This window comes from Nicotiana tabacum, chromosome 17 (assembly GCF_000715075.1).
Source record: "Nicotiana tabacum cultivar K326 chromosome 17, ASM71507v2, whole genome shotgun sequence".
Taxonomy (NCBI): Eukaryota; Viridiplantae; Streptophyta; class Magnoliopsida; order Solanales; family Solanaceae; genus Nicotiana; species Nicotiana tabacum.
Window position 1 is genome coordinate 136,785,845 of NC_134096.1, and position 21,658 is coordinate 136,807,502.

General features: G+C 33.0%; 1 protein-coding gene across 2 annotated transcripts; it reads right to left on the reverse strand.

Moving 5' to 3' along the window:
* Positions 1–2,679: 2,679 nt before the first annotated feature.
* Positions 2,680–8,435, reverse strand: LOC107793353 (uncharacterized). 2 transcript variants are annotated; one of them, XM_016615683.2, is made up of 6 exons: positions 7,996–8,435; positions 6,823–6,999; positions 6,352–6,431; positions 4,191–5,912; positions 3,905–4,073; positions 2,680–3,507 (listed from the first exon to the last, which is right to left on the reverse strand). In XM_016615683.2, exons 2-6 carry the CDS (start codon positions 6,899–6,901, stop codon positions 2,834–2,836), a joined length of 2,724 nt encoding a protein of 907 aa, XP_016471169.2. In that variant the 5' UTR covers positions 6,902–6,999; positions 7,996–8,435; the 3' UTR covers positions 2,680–2,833. The 2 variants fall into 2 exon arrangements, with proteins under 2 accessions (XP_016471169.2, XP_016471170.2); XM_016615684.2 differs by lacking the exon at positions 7,996–8,435 and adding an exon at positions 7,664–7,782.
* Positions 8,436–21,658: the final 13,223 nt, after the last annotated feature.

Here is a 21,658-nt window from a genome sequence, read left to right on the forward strand (position 1 = left end):
CTTTTATGAAAGAGTCTGCAAGTATAGCAAATGAGTCAATAGAATTAGGAGGTAAGTTGTGATACCATATCATGGCTCCCTTCGACAGGGTCTCCACAAATTTTTTCAGCAAAATAGATTCGATTTCGTCGTCTTCTAAGTCGTTCCCTTTGATGGCACATGTATAAGATGTTACATGCTCGTTTGGATCGATCGTTCCATTGTACTTAGGTATTTCGGGCATACAAAATTTCTTGGAGATCGATTTTGGGGTCGCGCTTGGGGGAAAAGGGTTTTGCACGAACTTCTTGGAATCCAGCCCCTTCAATATCGGGGGTGTTCTTAGGATTTGATCTACCATGGAATTATAGGTTTTAACCCTTTTATCGTTCGCTTCGATCCTCTTTCCCCCCCATTCTATCCGCTTTGTCAGCTCCTCGAGCATTTTTATAATTTCGGGGTTAGTCCCCGATTCTTGTTCATTCGACCTTACCACGCCCGGTTCTGTTCTGCGGGTGACTTCTTGGGGCGGATCAGGTTCAACCCTGCTTGGTGCCTGGGTTTGGCTCTGTAGCTGATCTATCACCACCTATTGAGCTTGCAGCATTTCGAACATCATGCGTAGGCTAATCCCGTCTTCTTCAATGTTGTGTGTTTCGAGCTGCTGATCGGGCTCCACCACAGACGCTATTTTCAGGGTCGGTAAGCAAGTTCGCGTCGTTGGCCACATGTGAATTTACATCAATTGGATCCGCATTCTGAATTCCAACGACATCAACGGGTGGCCCCGCATTAGCGGGCGCCATGTTATTCTCACCTTGATGATCGACCTCATTGTCGATATGTAGAGGTGCTATTTGAGAGTTTTTCATTTTTGGCTTGAAATCAAAGATACTTCAAAGAGAAAGTATAATGTAGTGCGTGTTATGAAGATTTGTATCAAATAACCACTATTATTCTTAGCCCACGGTGGGCGCCAAACTGTTTACCCCCAAAATTGGATAACAATTGAATTTATTCGCGATTTTAAGGATCTATGATCTAATTTGATACAAAATGAGAAATCAGATTTAATATGAAAGAATAAGTAGAAAAATAAATGCAAACCATGCAGATTGGACAACTTAAGCCTCGCAAGGTTGATTTCCTTCGAATTTAGATGTGATACTATTAAAGCCAGAATAATATGAACAAAGCTGAAAAATAGTATCTTGTTCTCTTAAGTACGTTACCATGAGTCCAATGGATTACTCCATTCCCTTTACATATGTGGGCAGATGAAACATTTAACACATTATTTTATAAGAAATTATGTAGATCGTTGGCTTCCTTTTTGACTTAATCCCGCAATTTTCGCCGTAATGATTGGTCAATGGCGAGAATCACGGATACTTGTCGTGTGAGTTGGCAAAGCTTTTCTTCGAGGTCGTTAGAAGCGGGGTCGGTCGTTCCCCCGATAAACTCGAGGGCAAATTTCATGGTCTTGTTCGAACTTCGATCCTCGATATCGAGCTCAGTTACATATGTAACTTCGATCTCTTATGTAGGTGTCGAGCCTTGACCTATTATTCTAGATGCCTCGATCAAGCATAGAGCTCGGTTCTACCCGTATACAATAATAAACCTTTTAAAAATGGGCCAAATATGGATAAGATCCATATTATCCACCTAAACAATGGATAATCAATGAGTTTAACTTTTATATTTACTCAAATTGAGGCTCCTCAAGTTTCGAAAACTATGAAATTCTCTCAAACGTGATCATATTCAAGAAGGTAGGAATAATATGGATATCCATATTATCCACTAATTAATATATTTTCTATCCGTATTAAATATGACCAGAGTTGAATTTTTACCCGTTTTCGACTCACCATACCCGACCCGCATGTTTGCCGCCCCTAATCATATATGATGCTCTAAATTGGTTCTTCCGGCTAGTTAAAGTCTTGTGAGTCCAAATATATTTTCCAATGCCTAGGAAAATAAAGATTAGGTGTACATGTCCAACTTTAATTTGCAACGTTATATTGAGTAACTTTTGATTGGACCTGTTGGCTAAGCTTGGAACGCCAGCTTATGATTTGCAACTCCCCTAAGAAACCTTAGATTGTGAACCATTACCCAACTTTTGGTCTTTGTCCAATCGTTCTTTTGTTTTTTGACCGGACCAATGGTCTTAATTTAAATCTTAATCTTCCTGCAAGAGAAGAGTCAAAATAGGGCCTTGCCTTTTCGCCGGAGCTTCATGGGGCGTTCTACCGTTTTCCAATCAGATGTTTGGATGTGAGCTACAATCTGCGGGGAGCCAAATGAACATATGACCTTGCCTTGTCATTTGATCTCTTTTCTCGTGTGACTAGGAATATTTAGTCACAACCTCTCAATTGTCACCACCTAGCCTTTCTTGATCAACATCAATCAGGTTCAGGCAATGAAGCTTACACTCATTCACAGTATACCAGAATTAGCAAGTAAATGTTTCAGAATGTGTTGTGGAATGCTAAACTGTAGAATTTACTCCATTTTGCAAATACAAAATAAACAAGAAAAAGTAAAGAAAAGAGTGCTTAGAAGTAGAGGTAGCATACAAAGGGAGATTTGACACATTCTGAATGCTGTATAATGACATTATAACAAAAAAAACTGATTTATCGAATGAATAAACCATCTAACCTAAGTCTAATAATGTACATTGAGTACCGCCAGATCAAGCCATATATTATGAACAAATGTATCCAACACTAGAAAGCCTGCACATACAATTTCTGTAAATCAAACACCCCTGGGCAAATAAACATTTTACATGTCTAATGCAGGGCCACTCAGAAGTCCCAAAACTTCATAGAAGTGGTCAAACTAAAGAATAAAATGAAAAAGAGGAAGAGAAAAAAAGATTATGACAACATATCCTGGACCATTTCTCTCGAATAAGGTCACCAATAATCTGGCATTCCATATCTTTACCTAGAGCATTAACATCTTCATCCACCAATCCGGACCAAGGGGTGGACTTCAAGTCCCTGTCCACTATATTGTCCAGGGATTGAGATGTTCTATCCCATGGAGGGTAAACATAAACACCAACTATTTCCCACACGCGTTCCAATAACTTCTTTCCCTGAGGTGGTCGTGGCATAGGACCGACAGCACTTTTCATGAACCGAGACATTGTGGAAGCCCCTCCAAGTACACTTGGAAGTGCTTCATTCAGTAAGTCACACAATAACTTGTGATATATCTTCTGTAATTGATCTTCTGTATATCCTTCTTCATCCTTTGCTTTTTGTATGTATGACTTTTCTACTTCTTCAAAAACTTGGTTGCTGATAGGCTTTCCAAGTGGATCCCATCTTGATATATATTTATCACGCGAACCATCATATAAACCAGAAGCAACAAGCAGGTCTCTAATGTATGCCTCGGCTTTGTCTTCAATCTCCAACATCTCCTCTTCAACTGGCTGCTCATCAATCATGGTGTCCTCAGAGTCATAAGTATCTAGTTGATTCAGTTGCCTCCTTAGCTCTGTCATGTAAAAATAAAATACCAACTTCTTTTAGAGTTCCACAATTTCAAGATAGAGTAATAACAATTGGTAATGCCAATCATATTGCAATTAAGGAAGGTACTAAGTTAGGGAAAGAAGTGGATGAGATACAACTCCAGGAATATGATCTATGTAGTTTTTTATTTTATTTCAAGCACATGATGAGGGACAAAAATCATGTCAAAGGAATGTTTATGTGATCACAGCTGAAGTTTCTATAGTTTGCACAACGCCCAAACAGCATTATTTTATGAGCCCAAACCACATGGTTAGAATTGCTTTGTGTGTTTTCCAGAAAACATGATCATGCTATAGTGAATCGGAAAGAAAGAACAATGCATGTTTGAGGACATTCAAAAAAACTTTTAATAGTACCGTTCAAATTAGTGCTGATCTCTCTGAAAACACGAGGCATCTCGCTATCATCCAGTGGATGTACATCAGAGGTTGATGATGGGGTGAAGTAGTCTGTTTGCCTCCAATATTCTTCATTGACACTGCTGCATACAGATGCAGGACTTGGTGGTACTTCAGTGGGATTTTCCTAGAACCAAATAATATTCAAAGTTAGATGTAAAGCCGAATCAGCATCATTCAGATACTTAATTTCAACTCTTTCTAGGAGAGTGTATAAATCAGAGTGATTATTTAGACTCCTTACATGTCTTTCATAAAAATTCGGTGTGCCAGTTGGTGGGCTTGGAAAATCTTTCATGAGATTGTATGTTTGTCCATGTGGTTCCTCCCAAGAATGAACTTTTCTACCAAAGAGCCTGCCTTTAAGTATGAAACTATAACTAAAGTTGGAAACCTTTCGCCTAAGGTTGAATTTCTCCTTTTGACGTTTTTTTACATTCCCTGTGGCCTTCTCAATAGTTTCATGTTTTCTTCTAATATGGGCCCCTGTCAACATATGTCGATCCTCTAGAAGAAGCTTTCCAAATGATGTCCCCGACACAGGAGCTGACAAGGATCTAATTAGGTTCCTAGGGGATAGTTCCTCCTCAAGCATTATATCATTGCCCGTATCCCGTCTGAAAGATCTGGTGTGCATGTCTAATTCATCTTTGAGATTGTCAGAGTTGGTGGCTTTATCTCCCGTATTACAAGTGTATCTGATTTCTTCAGCATTGCATTTTTCTTTATTCAGAACCGTTGATATGGAGCTTCCACGAGCAAGCCTATGAGTACCGTGAGATGTTTCTTGTTTGAGGACATTCCTCAACCTTTCTGTCAAAAATCTCCTTGTATCTCTATTGACGAATTCAGGAGAACTCGTTCCATCAAATTGAATATCACTTCTATAGGACCTTGTCGACTCTGATCGAGGTAATGTTATTTCTAAGTCCCTAGTAACACTCTCCCTTGCATGTTTTGCAATAGATTGAGCTATTTGCTTAGCATCTGGTGACATTTCGCTATAAGGGGTCTCAATTCCTCCTCCTCTGACAGTAGTGATCCTTTTGGAACTCTTTCCTTGTAATTCACAGTTCAGTCTTTCCTTGACCTCCTCAAGAAATTCTTCTATACTACCCCTGTCTTCAGAAATGCCTGGAGAACTGGCCCACGACTCTTCATTAGTCCCCATCCTGTCAGGACCAGGCCTCAGAATTACTATCTTTGTAGGACCTGAAGAAACATCAAGTCCCTGGTAAGAACTTGTAAGAGGACGCTGCTGAAAATCGGGGTTCGGAGTAACTTCCCTTACACAGTTGGCCTTATTTAGTGCAGGTGCATGGAGTTCATTTACATTTTTCTGATACTCCAAAAGGCCTCTTTCAGGGGGATTCACTGTTACTGTATGCCCTCTAAGCTCTATAGGTTTCTCAGTAGCTGCGGTTCTCATTGAATTTGCATAAATAGTCAACTTTTCCTTGTTCAGGCTTTGTTGTGCTAGCCATTGACTTGGACTGGTGCCAAGTTCAACAAACTTTGAACATTCCTTGAACCTTGCTGCTTGCCATGCTTCAAAATCTTTCTTAAACTTTTGTAGTTCCTCCTCCTGAGGATGTTCTCGAGGTTTATATTTGTTCAGTTTTTGGCTATCACTCTGTCGGTCAAAATCACATGCTTCGTCATGGTTAGAGGAGTTCGAAATTTTCTGTCTGGAGGACTGTGTTGCATGATCGATGGAGACCTTTCTCAACCATTCCTCTTTGGGATGGTTGGCATTTTTCTTATCATTCTTTTTCTCAACCTGCTTTGTCAATGATCTTCTTGTATCTAATGGTAAAGCATCCACTCCCATTAGACGGGCCACCACACTAGGTGCACTATGTCCTGTGTTTGGTCTTCTAGCTATTTCTTCTCTGATCAGTTTCTTCATTGGAGCCTCGTTCCCATAACAGTTCTTCTCCGGCCAGTCAATCATGTGATAAGTGCACTGCATTCAAATATGTGGATGGAAATGAGAAGGAATCATCTCAAAACTCTCACAAAATTCAGAAGCTTGGTCTTGCAACATATAAAAAAATTGATGAAGTGTAGAAAAATGAAACAAAAACAACAAATGAAGGATTTGAGATGCAAGAACATAGAAAACAACTAACTTGTAAAGATTAGAAAACGGCATTGTTAACAAGTTAACTCATGATGTTCACAGAGAACAAAGAATTGAACTTCTAAGTGCTGAACTCCTAGATTCTCCTATGTACAAGCAAATTTCTGAGTTGCAGCCATTGAGTTCTTTGTCATTCTGAACTCGCAAAATCTGCATACTCTATAAGCCCATAGTTACATGAGGCAGGAGAATCCTAGCGCCCGATTTATTGCTGTTTTATCATATGCAAATATGTTCGAACATGACATAATAAAACTTTTACCTGAGCGTTTTCCCCTCCAGCACCAAACCTCTGATAAGTTTCAACTGGAAATTCCATGCTATTTCTAGGAGCATCCAAGCCTGCATAATAGATGAATGTATCATCATATTTTCAGTTGGTTTTGTAGAAGAAGAAGAAGAGATTGAAAGAGCCACAACACAATATCACCAATGTCTCAATTTTATTTTGATATGGTGCTTATACATATATGGGTATTGCAACAAGTTCTTTATACTGCAATAGTTGCTAGAGTAGAAGCAGAAACCATTGCGCTTCAGGATTTGAACGTAAGAAGAGTGGTAAAAGAATTTGATCATCACTTTTTTCTCAAATTAGTTAATATCCTGATAAACTTGAATGTTCCAAAATAGGATCTGCCAATTCATCAAACAGTGAAAAAGGACCACTAACATTACTAGCTTCCACAATATCATGCTCGTGATGCAACTTGAGAGAATGAAAAGCACTTACCGCCATGTCTTTTGTTTGAAAGAAATTTTCTTGCCATCGCTCCTTGATCAAAATCAATGAGGTCCAACAAGCTTCCCATAACCTTATAGAGGTAGCTCCATGTTACCCCGTGAAACTAAGAATTTACTGAAGTATATACCATCCAGCGAAATGAAATCCTTAAACCTAGTCCACACCCTGCAGACACAATAACATCAACTGATGAATTTACCCGACAAACAACAATGTCCAAGGAAAAAGGAATGAACAGAATTTTTCACTTAATTAGCAATGCTTATTGAGAAATGAGAGGTAACTAACTGAAATCATATTCATAAAGCTGAGCCTTTTTTGTTATATACTAATATGCATTGGACATCTTAAACATGTGAAAGGAGCAAATAAATCCAATTCATACCACAGCTACTTATATTCGTGAGAGCCCCTACCAGATTTCCACTAAGTTCATGCCATTGGTAATAAAATTATTACTAATTTAGGTAATAACTGGGAACATCCTCCACGACAAAATCTATACGTATTTAGAAAAAAAATAATCAATAAACTGCAAAACAAATGGCTATGCTTAAAACTAGTATGCTTTTTTACATATGGAAATATGAGACTCCTGAGATGATTCAAGTTCAACAAAAATTAATTATTTTGTTGATTGGTGATCACTTTCTAAACTGATCTAGTAAACATTAGACATTCATAATTCAGCAAACAAACTTTAGCAGATACATCTAATTTTATAGAAAGGTATTATGAGATAACACAGTTCATAGAAACGAATAGATGCATAGAATAAACAGTTTAAAAGAAACTAAAAAACAGAGAGGCAAAGCAGAGAGAATCCAACTTATAATTCATTCTCGTGAACAACTCATGACTGGATTTCCCGACAGCAGAAATAAGACACACATCTTCATTGATAGATCAATTTCAACATAAATTCAGCAATTCGTTGTTATTAAAATCACAAGTTTGCCTTCTGAAAAAACTTTTCACACAAGGACCAGAGGGTACCGGTCAAAGCAACCTTTTAACTTTCCTCGAGATCAACGATCCAAGAACAAGAAAAAGATGAGAGAGAAAAAGCAAAAATAAATAAAAAAACTATCATTTCAACTTTTCAGACCAGGATAAACTGACAAACAAAAGGAAAGAGAAAACGGCAAAAAAGAATCTGACCCAGAATGCACTAGAAAAAAGTTTCATCAAAATCCTCGAGATGTTGATCAACAGTATTTTACACCAACAATTGTCAACTGTATTCAGCAAAATTGTCAATTCACCGTTGAAGAACCAGAGGGAACCGAAATGCTCAAATGTCAACAAGTGAAAACGTAGAAAAAGGGGAAAGAAGGCTAAGGAATTGGAGGGAGAAGAGAAAGAAGAAAGTGTATTTGACTGACAGAAGGGAATTGAAGGAAAAGCTGAATGTAAGAGCTGGAGTTGACGTGTATTCTTGAAGAAGAAGAAGAACAATGAAGCAGAAGAGGAGACTAGCGAATGGGATAAAAATAATACAAGGACAATAATAATGAAATGAAAAGAAGAAAAAGCAGTTACTACTATTCTACTTTTTAGCATGAGAGTCCATCTCTCGAATAACACCTTCCAAAAAGCTAACTCCCTTGTTCCCTCCTCCTCTTTCGTACTATCAGTTTATTAATAATGTAATTCTATTAATTTTATATAATAGTATTAATTGATTATATAGAATAAATAATAAGTAATATGTTATAATAGGTTAAAGTTATATTGATACTATAAAAATTTATTTCACTGCATCACTATACATAACTTAAATCTTTTTCTATATTACTCAACCCATTCTCAATTTTCTGATTATATGATACTCTTTTATTTTGAAAAGTTCACCTATATCTAACATAAGTATATTAATAACTGTATACTCTTTTTGTTCAAATTCTTGGTATGCACTCATCGAATAGGAATCCGTTTTCTAAAAGATCATATTGGGTTTCATGTGAGGCTTTGATTGAAAAATAATACTATTTCACAATTATTACTATAATATATAATGAACAATTCAAAATAATATTTAAAATTCGAGAATATCATTTGGTGTAATAAAATGGAACGAAGAGAATAATCAAATACTAAAGCAGCTTTGGACATGTAAGAAAGTTAGAAAAAAATAAATGGGATACCAAAATCATGAGTAACACCTAATATAAGTGTGACGTGTACAGTGTGTGATTCTGATATAGCCAAAGGGGAAAATTTTGAAAAGGAAAATTGGGAAAAATTGATTTTACTTTATTATTTTATGTGACTTGAAAAAACATTTCTTTCACTACAATGTTTTCTCTCATATATGATAAGTAGGGAAAACTAAATAAATCTTTCGTTAAATTCGAATTATAGCCAACTAAATTCATAAAAGATACTCCCTCCGTTTCAATTCATGTGAACTCATCTGATTGGGCACGGAGTTCAAGAAAAAAGAGAAGATATTTGAACTTGTTGTGTAAAATGAGGCACATATATTTTGTGTAGCTATAAATCATTGCATAAAGATAAATTATTTCTAAATAAGAAAAGAAGTCATTCTTTTTGACACGGACTAAAAATAAAATAAGTTCACATAAATTGTTAGAGAGGTAATATGTTTTTTCATATTTGAGTATTTTTATAACGGGATTAGGTGTAGTTGATGGATCCCTCATAAATATGCCTGACAGAATGATTCTGATAGATGCTAAACTAGTTTAATATTTGATGCTTAAGACGGCAATCAATTTTTAAAGAAATGCCTCTTTTAGTGCCCATGTGATAAGCTGTATTTTTCTCCATTAATTCATTTCCAGTCAGAGGATACCTTCTTTTTATTTTCTTCATAGTTTGTTGAGCACCAATACAAGAGAACTATCAATTTTTAGAACGAACTCATAAGTTTTTATTTTTTTATTTTCCACCTGATATTTGTTATTCGTATTGAACCACGGTAATTCGGATTCGCGCTGCATAAATATTACGAAAAACCATAAGTTGTATGGAGTAGTATAAAAAATCCAAAAATTTAACATAAAACATAATAATAGTAATAATTCCTGGATATACCAACTAGTTAGTAGTAACCACTTGAAGCAACCCTCATGCGCTAATGTGACATTTGGATTTAATTTTTGTTTAATTTCTAACAGTGTTTTAAAAAATAATCTTGAAAAACAAAGTTTTGTCTGAAGTTGTTTTTTCACCAAAAGGAAACTTTAATGTATTTTGTAAGTTTAAGTGGGGGAGTCTGGTCGATAACTTGTCAAATGAACCAATTCCTAACTACGTGAAGCAACAACATGCAATTGTGTGCATAAAAACTCAAAGATGCTCTTTATTTGACCCCAAAAAAAAAAAACTCAAAGATGCTCTTTTTTAATTTTTTTTTTGTCTATTGGAGTAATTTGCCAACAAGAATTGATTTAAATAGACATTAGAACGCTAAATTGCGTATATTGCAATTTAGTGTCTAAAAAGTCTAGGCCTTAAATCAACCCAAAGTGTTTAATTTCATTAGGAACAAGTAAAAGATATTTAGATGGTTCAATATATTACAACAAGTTAATATACACTTAAAGTTTAAAAATTATTCATGTCGCCAATATATAATACTCCCTCTGTTTCAATTTATGTGAATATATTTAACTAGGTACGGAGTTTAAAAAAAAAAAGACTTTTGAACTTGTGATGTAAAATGAGACACATATATTTTGTGTTGCTATAAATCAATGCATAAAGGTAAATTATTTTCGAATATGGAAAAAAGGACATTCTTTTTGGCACTGATTAAAAAAGAAATAAGTCCACATAAATTGAAACGGAGAGAGTAGTATAGTTAAATATTTAGAAATCGAAAGGAAAAAGAGTAAGTGAAAAAGACAGTTAGATGAGGGAGGATAAGGAGAGACAAGAGACCGACAAAGTTTGTAGTGAAGTAGTAAGTGCTCTTTTATCCTTAATCTTAATTATAGGTCTTGGGTTCGAGCTATGTGTATGAAATCGTCTTTGTTAGAGAACGTCTTATCCCTCAATATAGGACTTTTCGGCAATAAATTCAAATTTAATCGTGTCCTAATATGGGTATAGAATACGAGAAAGAAAAGAAAAAGAGACGAGAGCAAAAGACGCTAGCTTCGTTGTCTGTGTTTGTTACAAAGTCGTTTAAATATAAATATTCTTACATTCTATCCCAAACTGTCATTATAACGGAATTGCTTTAAGTCGTAATACTTTATTCTATCTTTTTATAGCTTCCAATATTTTAATGCGAAACAACCCTTCAAACAAACATAAACAGCTCACAATTCGCAGATACTTTTGTGCACGACGCCTTCCATTTGGCGCCCATCCCCTTAACTGCCTCCCCTATCTCTCTTGACTCTACTATATCTTATATTTTCTTCTCTTTTGTTAAGGGAATGATTCTAGTTTTCTCTGGTTTTATTTAAATTAGTATTAATTTAGAGATAGTTCCAAGGCTACTTCCACCCAAATTCCTTTGAAGAAATTAAGAGTAGTTTATATTGTTAGAGGTCGTTCGATTTTCGGACTAAACAACAACAACAATCCAGTATAATCTCATTAGTGGGGTCTGGGAAGAGTAGTGTGTACGCAGACCTTACCCCTACTATGAGGTAGAGATACTGTTTCCAATAGACCCTCGGCATCCTTCCCTCCAAGAACTTCCATCTTGCTCTTGGGGTGACTCGAATTCACAACCTCTTGGTTGGAAGTGGAGGTTGCTTGCCATCAGAGCAACCCCTCTTGAAGGCCCCCAAATTTATTTTAAATTTTTATTATTATTGTTACTATTATATATTATATAATTTATATAAATAATTAGAATAAAAAAAGTATTACAGTATATTTTTTGTTACTTGATTGAGATTATTTTATATAATAAATTTATAAATTATGATAATTTTCTTCCCTCATTAATTAGTATATTTGACAAGAGTGGGTTGCTCTAGTGGTGAGCACCCTCCACTTTCAACCAAGAGGTTGTGAGTTCGAGTAATCCCAAGAGCAAGGTGGGGAGTTCTTGGAGGGAGGGAGCCGAGGGTCTATCGAAAACAACCTCTATACTCCATGGTAGGGGTAAAGTCTGCGTACAAACTACCCTCACTACTAAATATCTGCTAAAAACCGACCAACGTTGGTCGGTCAAAAAATGCGACAAAAAACCGTCCAGGTTGGACGCAAACTGGGAAAAAAAATATTTATATTTTTTTTAAACAAAATACCGACCAACGTTGGTCGGTAAATTGGTCAATAGCTGGTCAGACAAGAAAATTTTGGATTACCGACCAACGTTGGTCGGTAATTTGGATCCAATTTTTTAAATTTTAATAATTATTTTATTATTCATAAATATTTTATAATATTTAAGAATTTATATTTAAAATTACCGACCAACGTTGGTCGGTTAAAGATTTTAATTTTTTTTAAAAAAAAACCGACCAAAGTTGGTCGGTTTTTGGTCAAACGGTCAGCACTTAATGTACCGACGAAAATTACCGACCAACTTTGGTCGGTAATTCTAAAATCAGAGAAGTGAAAAATGGGGAAAACCCCCATTTCTCTAAAAATTTTCCCTCTTCTTCCTTCCCTTCTCTCCTTCTCCCAGCCCCTCCCCCTCACCGTCCAGGCCTCCCCTCGCCGTCCAGCCGTCGCCGCGCCGTCGCCGTCGCCTCTGCCACTGCCACTGCCGCCCCTCGATCTCCTTCTCCATCTCCTACAAATTCTAGGTTTGAATTACAACCCATTTATTTATTATTTTCAGGTTTTGTTAATTAGTTATGAATTAGTTTCAATTGATTAGTGTTTTAATTATTTGAACATTGTATTTTATTGAGGATTAGGGTTTAGGTCTTATTTTAATTAGTTTTGTTAATTAATTTTATTAACTAATTAGTTTTGTTAATTAGTCAATTATTTATGAATTAGTTTAGTTTAGGGTATGGGTTGAATTTCTTTAGTTTAGTTAGTTTATATTTAAACTCGTAGGATATGAATTGAATTTTTAGTTTTTAGGATTTGTTCTTGTGAATTGAACTTTTAGGATATGATTTGAACTTTTAAGATATGAATTGGACCTTTTGGATATGAATTGAACTTTTAGGATATAAATTGGTGTAATTAGAAAAAAATAATTATCTTGAATTAACTAAAAAAGATATAATTAATTTATAATTGTAGAATAAATTAATTTGTTCTTGTGAATCGAACTTTTAGGGTATGGGTTGAATTTCTTTAGTTTAGTTAGTTTATGTTTAAACTCGTAGGATATGAATTGAAATGTTAGTTTTTAGGATTTGTTCTTGTGAATTGAACTTTTAGGATATGATTTGAACTTTTAAGATATGAATTGGACCTTTTGGATATGAATTGAACTTTTAGGATATAAATTGGTGTAATTAGGAAAAAATAATTATCTTGAATTAACTAAAAAAGATATAATTAATTTATAATTGTAGAATAAATTAATTTATTCTTGTGAATCGAACTTTTAGGGTATGGGTTGAATTTCTTTAGTTTAGTTAGTTTATGTTTAAACTCGTAGGATATGAATTGAAATTTTAGTTTTTAGGATTTGTTCTTGTGAATTGAACTTTTAGGATATGATTTGAACTTTTAAGATATGAATTGGACCTTTTGGATATGAATTGAACTTTTAGGATATAAATTGGTGTAATTAGGAAAAAATAATTATCTTGAATTAACTAAAAAAGATATAATTAATTTATAATTGTAGAATAAATTAATTTGTTCTTGTGAATCGAACTTTTAGGGTATGGGTTGAATTTCTTTAGTTTAGTTAGTTTATGTTTAAACTCGTAGGATATGAATTGAAATTTTAGTTTTTAGGATTTGTTCTTGTGAATTGAACTTTTAGGATATGATTTGAACTTTTAAGATATGAATTGGACCTTTTGGATATGAATTGAACTTTTAGGATATAAATTGGTGTAATTAGGAAAAAATATTATCTTGAATTAACTAAAGAAGATATACTTAATTTATAATTGTAGAATAAATTAATTTGTTCTTGTGAATCGAACTTTTAGGGTATGGGTTGAATTTCTTTAGTTTAGTTAGTTTATATTTAAACTCGTAGGATATGAATTGAATTTTTAGTTTTTAGGATTTGTTCTTGTGAATTGAACTTTTAGGATATGATTTGAACTTTTAAGATATGAATTGGACCTTTTGGATATGAATTGAACTTTTAGGATATAAATTGGTGTAATTAGAAAAAAATAATTATCTTGAATTAACTAAAAAAGATATAATTAATTTATAATTGTAGAATAAATTAATTTGTTCTTGTGAATCGAACTTTTAGGGTATGGGTTGAATTTCTTTAGTTTAGTTAGTTTATGTTTAAACTCGTAGGATATGAATTGAAATTTTAGTTTTTAGGATTTGTTCTTGTGAATTGAACTTTTAGGATATGATTTGAACTTTTAAGATATGAATTGGACCTTTTGGATATGAATTGAACTTTTAGGATATAAATTGGTGTAATTAAAAAAAATAATTATCTTGAATTAACTAAAAAAGATATAATTAATTTATAATTGTAGAATAAATTAATTTGTTCTTGTGAATCGAACTTTTAGGGTATGGGTTGAATTTCTTTAGTTTAGTTAGTTTATGTTTAAACTCGTAGGATATGAATTGAAATTTTAGTTTTTAGGATTTGTTCTTGTGAATTGAACTTTTAGGATATGATTTGAACTTTTAAGATATGAATTGGACCTTTTGGATATGAATTGAACTTTTAGGATATAAATTGGTGTAATTAGGAAAAAATAATTATCTTGAATTAACTAAAAAAGATATAATTAATTTATAATTGTAGAATAAATTAATTTGTTCTTGTGAATCGAACTTTTAGGGTATGGGTTGAATTTCTTTAGTTTAGTTAGTTTATGTTTAAACTCGTAGGATATGAATTGAAATTTTAGTTTTTAGGATTTGTTCTTGTGAATTGAACTTTTAGGATATGATTTGAACTTTTAAGATATGAATTGGACCTTTTGGATATGAATTGAACTTTTAGGATATAGATTGGTGTAATTAGAAAAAAATAATTATCTTGAATTAACTAAAAAAGATATAATTAATTTATAATTGTAGAATAAATTAATTTGTTCTTGTGAATCGAACTTTTAGGGTATGGGTTGAATTTCTTTAGTTTAGTTAGTTTATGTTTAAACTCGTAGGATATGAATTGAAATTTTAGTTTTTAGGATTTATTCTTGTGAATTGAACTTTTAGGATATGATTTGAACTTTTAAGATATGAATTGGACCTTTTGGATATGAATTGAACTTTTAGGATATAAATTGGTGTAATTAGAAAAAAATAATTATCTTGAATTAACTAAAAAAGATATAATTAATTTATAATTGTAGAATAAATTAATTTATTCTTGTGAATCGAACTTTTAGGGTATGGGTTGAATTTCTTTAGTTTAGTTAGTTTATGTTTAAACTCGTAGGATATGAATTGAAATTTTAGTTTTTAGGATTTGTTCTTGTGAATTGAACTTTTAGGATATGATTTGAACTTTTAAGATATGAATTGGACCTTTTGGATATGAATTGAACTTTTAGGATATAAATTGGTGTAATTAGGAAAAAATAATTATCTTGAATTAACTAAAAAAGATATAATTAATTTATAATTGTAGAATAAATTAATTTGTTCTTGTGAATCGAACTTTTAGGGTATGGGTTAAATTTCTTTAGTTTAGTTAGTTTTTGTTTAAACTCGTAGGATATGAATTGAAATTTTAGTTTTTAGGATTTGTTCTTGTGAATTGAACTTTTAGGATATGATTTGAACTTTTAAGATATGAATTGGACCTTTTGGATATGAATTGAACTTTTAGGATATAAATTGGTGTAATTAGAAAAAAATAATTATCTTGAATTAACTAAAAAAGATATAATTAATTTATAATTTACTATTATAAACAACTTGAAATACTAATTTAATTTAAAATAATATAGGGTCGCTACCAAAGTAACGTGGAGGAATTCATCCGTAGTCATCCAGCTGGTGAATCGGGTGAGCCAACCCAACCTTCGGACGAGGATGCTGAAAGAATATGGTTGGAGTCTGTTGGCGGTCCAAAATGGGGGAAGGTATACAGGCTTCCTACTAAAAACTTCCATCGCTATAAGTGTGGAATGCGAGGAATAGGGACTTCCTCGCATGGCGAGCAACTTAATAGGGAGAGCCTCTCCGCTATGCGGGAGACAGTGACAAAGCTCACATCAGAGCTAGAAGTGGCCAAGGAAAGAGAAAGGCTTAGAGATGCTCAATTCCTTGGCATGCAAGCTCAGATCAGAACTCTCCTATCTAGTGAAGCTTTTCCGTTGCCCCGATCTCGTGAGTCATCTCCAGAGGGTCGACCTCCACGTGATCGTTCCTCCCGCCCTGCTCGTGATCGTTCCTCCCGTCCTCCCCGTGATCGTGCTTCCCGTCTTCCACAAGACCGTTCTCTATATCGTCTTGTAGATGAAAGTTCATCAGACGGTGATGATGATGTTGTACAAAACACCCCTTGACTTTTATATACTTTGAACTAGACAAATAGAATCAGTTTTGAACTAGTTGTAATTAGTTTTAACTTGGTTTTGGATTTTTATGTTCAATTGAACTTTAATTTATTAGTTTTAAAGTATTTATTGAATGTTTTGGTTGATGTTGTTGTGTTGTTGTTGCTGTTGTTGTTGTTGTTGTTGTGTTGTTGTTGTTGTTGTTGTTGTGTTGTTGTTGTTGTTGTTGTTGTTGTGTTATTGTTGTTGTTGTTGTTATGTTTTTGTTTTTGTTGTTGTTGTTGTGTTGTTGTTGTTGTTGTGTTGTTATTGTTGTGTTTTTGTTGTTGTAGTTGTTGTTGTTGTGTTGTTGTATTGTTGTATTGGTATGCTGGCAGGTGGTTTAGCTGCCAAAACAGGCATTTTATGCCAAAATTAATCTCAGAAAAACTGACCAACGTTGGTCGGTTTTTAATAAAAAAAAAAAAAATTATTCCAAAATACCGACCAAAGTTGGTCGGTTAATGAACGTTGAATTCCCAGAATTCAAGACTACCGTCCAACTTTGGTCGGTATTTTGCTTGCATTGTTGAGATTACCGACCATAGTTGGTCGGTAATGTTTAATTTTAATTAGTTTTAAAAAATATATATTTTCAATTACCGACCAAAGTTGGTCGGTTTTTTTTAATTTTAATAATTAATAAAAAAAGATAATCCGACCAACTTTGGTCGGTAAAATTAAATTAATAAAATATGTTTCCGACCAAAGTTGGTCGGTAAGTAATTAAACTTGTCAGATGGTCGTTTTAATATACCGACCAAAGCTGGTCGGTAATTTCCGACCAACTTTGGTCGGTAAGCCGTTCCGACCATCAAAATACCGTCCACACCGTAAAGGTCACGTTTTGGTCGGTAATTTGCCATAACCGACCAACGTTGGTCGGTATTTTTGGTCGGTTTTTAGCGAATTTCTAGTAGTGTCCCATATGGGTGGAGATACATCTCCTACAGAACTATTTTTATGAATGTGGTTGCTGAGCCGCCCCGGCTTGTCACAAGGATTGTTATTGTTACGGATAATAACATACAGATTATATTCATATGAGACTTTTGGTGATGCCAAAAGTTTTTATCTTGTTTCTATTACAGTATATTTTTTAATAATACAAAAAATATTGTTATCCAAGGTTGCAATGCTAATGGCAAGAATTTTACCAAAAAATCATCAATTCTCTCTCGAACCTAAATGATTCATAAAAGAATTTAATACTACAAATCAAGGTTATGATGTCAATAAAGAGATGAAGTAGCGAAACAAATAATTAATGAATAATCAATTGCGGAATGATGATGCCCATTGCCCGCGGGAGAACAAATTAAAGGAAATAAACAAAATGTAATATAATTAGCTGGCCTCTTAGCCACGAATTAGTTTGACTAAACTCCCCCACCATGGTCAATTAGCCGAACGTGGATTAATCATGACAAACATATCATTATTAATAATAATAAAAGCATAATGCAGAAATTGATTGATTTTATTTATATAAATATGAGCATGGATTTATCAAAATAACATCTTTACCTAACCTCATGCATCTCCCCAGTTTACCATAAAACAAGCACAAATTATTGTACTTGCAATTCCTTTTCCCCACCACAAGATATTTCGCCCACTATAATGGACTTTTCTTATTCCCTTAATATAATATACTCCAGTAGTTGCTAAATGTCAATATAAAGTCGTTTTCACCTTGCACTTGGCCATATTTTTTAGGTTGATCAGGCTTATATATATGACGTTAGTGTCAATGAGAATCGAAATAGGTTCGAATAGAGATAATTACAGATACAAGATTTATACGGTTGATCTCGATTTTGAGATTAGCATAATCGATTACTAAATGATGTAAGATTGAGTTTTAAGTATTGAAAATAAATTTCCAATTTAACATGTTGGTATGATTTTCATGGCTATATGTCTTTAAAGTAAGTTTCTTTAATTATAATATGTTGCTTAAAACAAATTTATCCAAAATTGTAAATTAGCTGAATTATTCCCCAATGTTGGCTTTTAAATTTGAGTTTATAGTGTAGTTTAAACTTGTTTTATGATATTGATTTTGCCATTTTAGACCAAAGTAATGCACCCTTTAATTTGCGCATAATGAATTAGGCTGATCATATTTAACCATGATTATTAAGGTAATTGATGATATTTTTGTTATATTTAAATAAATGGATCCAAAAGTCCGTAGAATAGCTTTCTATTTAACATTAAATATTTATAGAAGAAAATTGGGTCCAAATTACTTTGTTGGTATTAGAAATGAAAATAATATTAGGAAATGTAAAGAGAAATTTTCTCTTATAAGAAAGTTCGTATAGGGAAAATTGACAACAACAACAATAACAAATTCAGTAGTTTCCTACAAATGGGGTCTGAGTTAATTTGAAATAGTTAAATTTAAATTAAAAGGAAAAAGGTTAATTTGGAATAGAAAGACTATTATCTTAGTGCAACAAGGGATTGGCAAAAATTGAGTAGCGTGCGTAAACGTGTTTCATGTTTGTATCCTTTTTGTCACCAAAGGAGAAAAAAAGCATGTTAGAAATTACGCAATATATGGATCAAGGAACAATTAAAGACTGTTATGGGTTTACATTGTGTTCGTCATATATATATATATCAATAAATGTAAAATATGTGTCTGATATATGGATTTTAATCACTTAATATGTATTTTTATTTTATTTTAAAATTAAATGATTTGACGCAAACAAATGAATAAGAGTAAGTGTTTTTCACATTTACATTGGTAGAACAACTAGCCATGAGTTAGTTGTCGATTGAGACCTAAGAATGAACGTTTGTCATATTTCTTTTAATCGTGTCAATAATAATCGTCATTCGGACACATTTATGACTACTATAACTATGTACTGTACAAATTATTGAATTATTGAAAACTTATACATATAGACATTATTGAACCTAAAAGAAGTTTCGCTACATGAGTAGTTAATTTCTTGTTTCGTCTGCTCATTTGTGTACGTTTTTTTTATTTTTTTATTTACTAATTGTCAAATCAATAAAGTTTGAAATAAGATCTAACAAAAAAAATATTTGGAGAAAAATTGAACTAGAAATAAGATGGCATGATAAGTAACACTGACTTTGAGTTTTAACCATTAGAATATTCAAGAAGATGATAACTTATAATTTATTATTTATTGCTCACGTTGGGTTTCAATATTCAAAAGGTAACCCTCTAAATTTCTCGTTTCTCTTCTATTTGTTTTTTTAGTGACGATTAAAAGTTTTTATAAGCACACTCACTACTATCATTTTTAAAAGAAAGTAGAAAACTTAAACATACGATATCTTGGCAAATTAGATATTCGCTTAAACTCCGAACAAGTTTAAATATTTTGTAAAAGAAAAAACTACACGATGCACAAACAACAAGGTGAAAAGAGTACAGAGGCTTGAATTAGGTCCAATGAGTTTCAAAAGTTAGGTTACATGATTGCAATATGACCCCCAAAAAATGAAATAGAGGGAGATGTGGGGAAGGAGGCAAACTCTATCACTTACAACTCATGAAGAAGAGGATGATAGCTTTATGTGGGGCTTAATTTCTTATAAGAAAAGTTAGAACAAGGAATCCTTATCAATATAAACGATTGTTCAAAGGCAAGTGTCATGTGCATGCAAAGCTTAAAGCCATGAGATTTGAGTCAGATTCATTATGAAAAAGCAATATTAAAATCCCATTTAAGTTATTTGGTTACATATTATTTGGACCACCTTATACATGTCCATGCCCACCACTTACGTGAATATCAACTTACTCATATACTCCCTGCATTTCAATGTATGACTTAGTTTGACTCGACACGAAGTTTAAACAAAAAAAATTATATTTAACTAATGATTTTAAATATGTGTATTAGTATTTTATAGAATCCGTGTGACTATAAAAGCTTTCATTAAGGATAGTGGGTAAAATGAAAAGTTTGAAGTTAAATATTTTTAATATGTCCTTTTTTTAACATATAAATAACAAAAATGTGTCGGAAAGGAAGGAATACATCCTATCCCAGAGTTTTTCAAATGGACCATATCTACAATTAGACTATTCCTTTCCGTCTTCTTTTCAGTCCAAATATAGTTTGTAAATGGTCTGTTTTCAGTGTAAATTATGTAAAGATGGGCTATATCCAAATAGTATAAGGTGTATCAGATGTTTAGGTCCAAAACTTCTGCAGTACACCTGCTAAAGGCCCATGTCATAAGAAACCCCTTTATTATGGGGAGATTTTTATAGTTACTTACGGATTTGTAAAATATTCCATAATCTACAACTTGGTTTTGAATTACACATTGTACAACATATATTTAAAAGATATACTCTCATAATATGGTAAATTCCCTATTTAAGGGGAATGGCAATCCGAAATGGATAGTTAGTCCTAAAAATTCTCGTTCTTGGCATATTTATAGGTGTGATATTATTTGGCACATCACGCGTAATAAATGGCTTAATAATCTGAGATTTTATTACTCCCACCATCTGAGACCTGAGTATCCATTATTTCCCCCACTGTCCGTACAATACCATATCTCCAGTTGCCACACAATAGTAAAACTAATCAAATCAATAATATGTGCAGATAAATATTCAATAAATTCACCTAAGCAAATCCATAACAAGCTGGAGTTGATATTCAATACATGAGAAATATTGTATAGTTATATACCATTGTAGTATAAGTATATGTTATATAATATATTGTATACAATATTTATTAGTAGTATACATCATATACATAGTAATAACATATACTATGTATTAGCTTGACCTTATTTGTTAGTAGTATACATCAGATACATAATATTTGTATGTTTTTTTCCGGCAGTGAACATCATTTTTTTCTTTCTTTCTGAACATTCTCCCCATAAAAATCATCCTCTACTTCATCTTCTATAATTTTTCCTTTGACTTTAACCTTCACATATAGAAAAAGCTTTGTAGTTTACTAAATTGAAAAATATGAACAATTAAGATTAAGCATCTAAACTGATAATATACTATATATTTTGAACTATATTTAATATAATATTTAACTCCATATGATAGTTAATGCCTCTAAAAGTTTAGCATATATATGCTGGGAGTATACTATATATTGTAGGCATTACTACGAAAATCCTTTGAGGAACCTTTAGAAGCATCTACTCCGCCACTATTAACTACTACAACATGAATCCTT

Bases quoted from the DNA above. Each gene is read 5' to 3' on its own strand.
- LOC107793353 (XM_016615683.2), bottom strand. From the start codon at position 6,901: ATGGGAAGCTTGTTGGACCTCATTGATTTTGATCAAGGAGCGATGGCA. The intron at 5,913-6,351 runs GTAAAAGTTTTA...ATTTGAATGCAG, and splicing joins CTGGAGGGGAAAACGCTCAG to TGCACTTATCACATGATTGA. The intron at 4,074-4,190 runs GTAAGGAGTCTA...ATTTGGTTCTAG, and splicing joins CGAATTTTTATGAAAGACAT to GAAAATCCCACTGAAGTACC.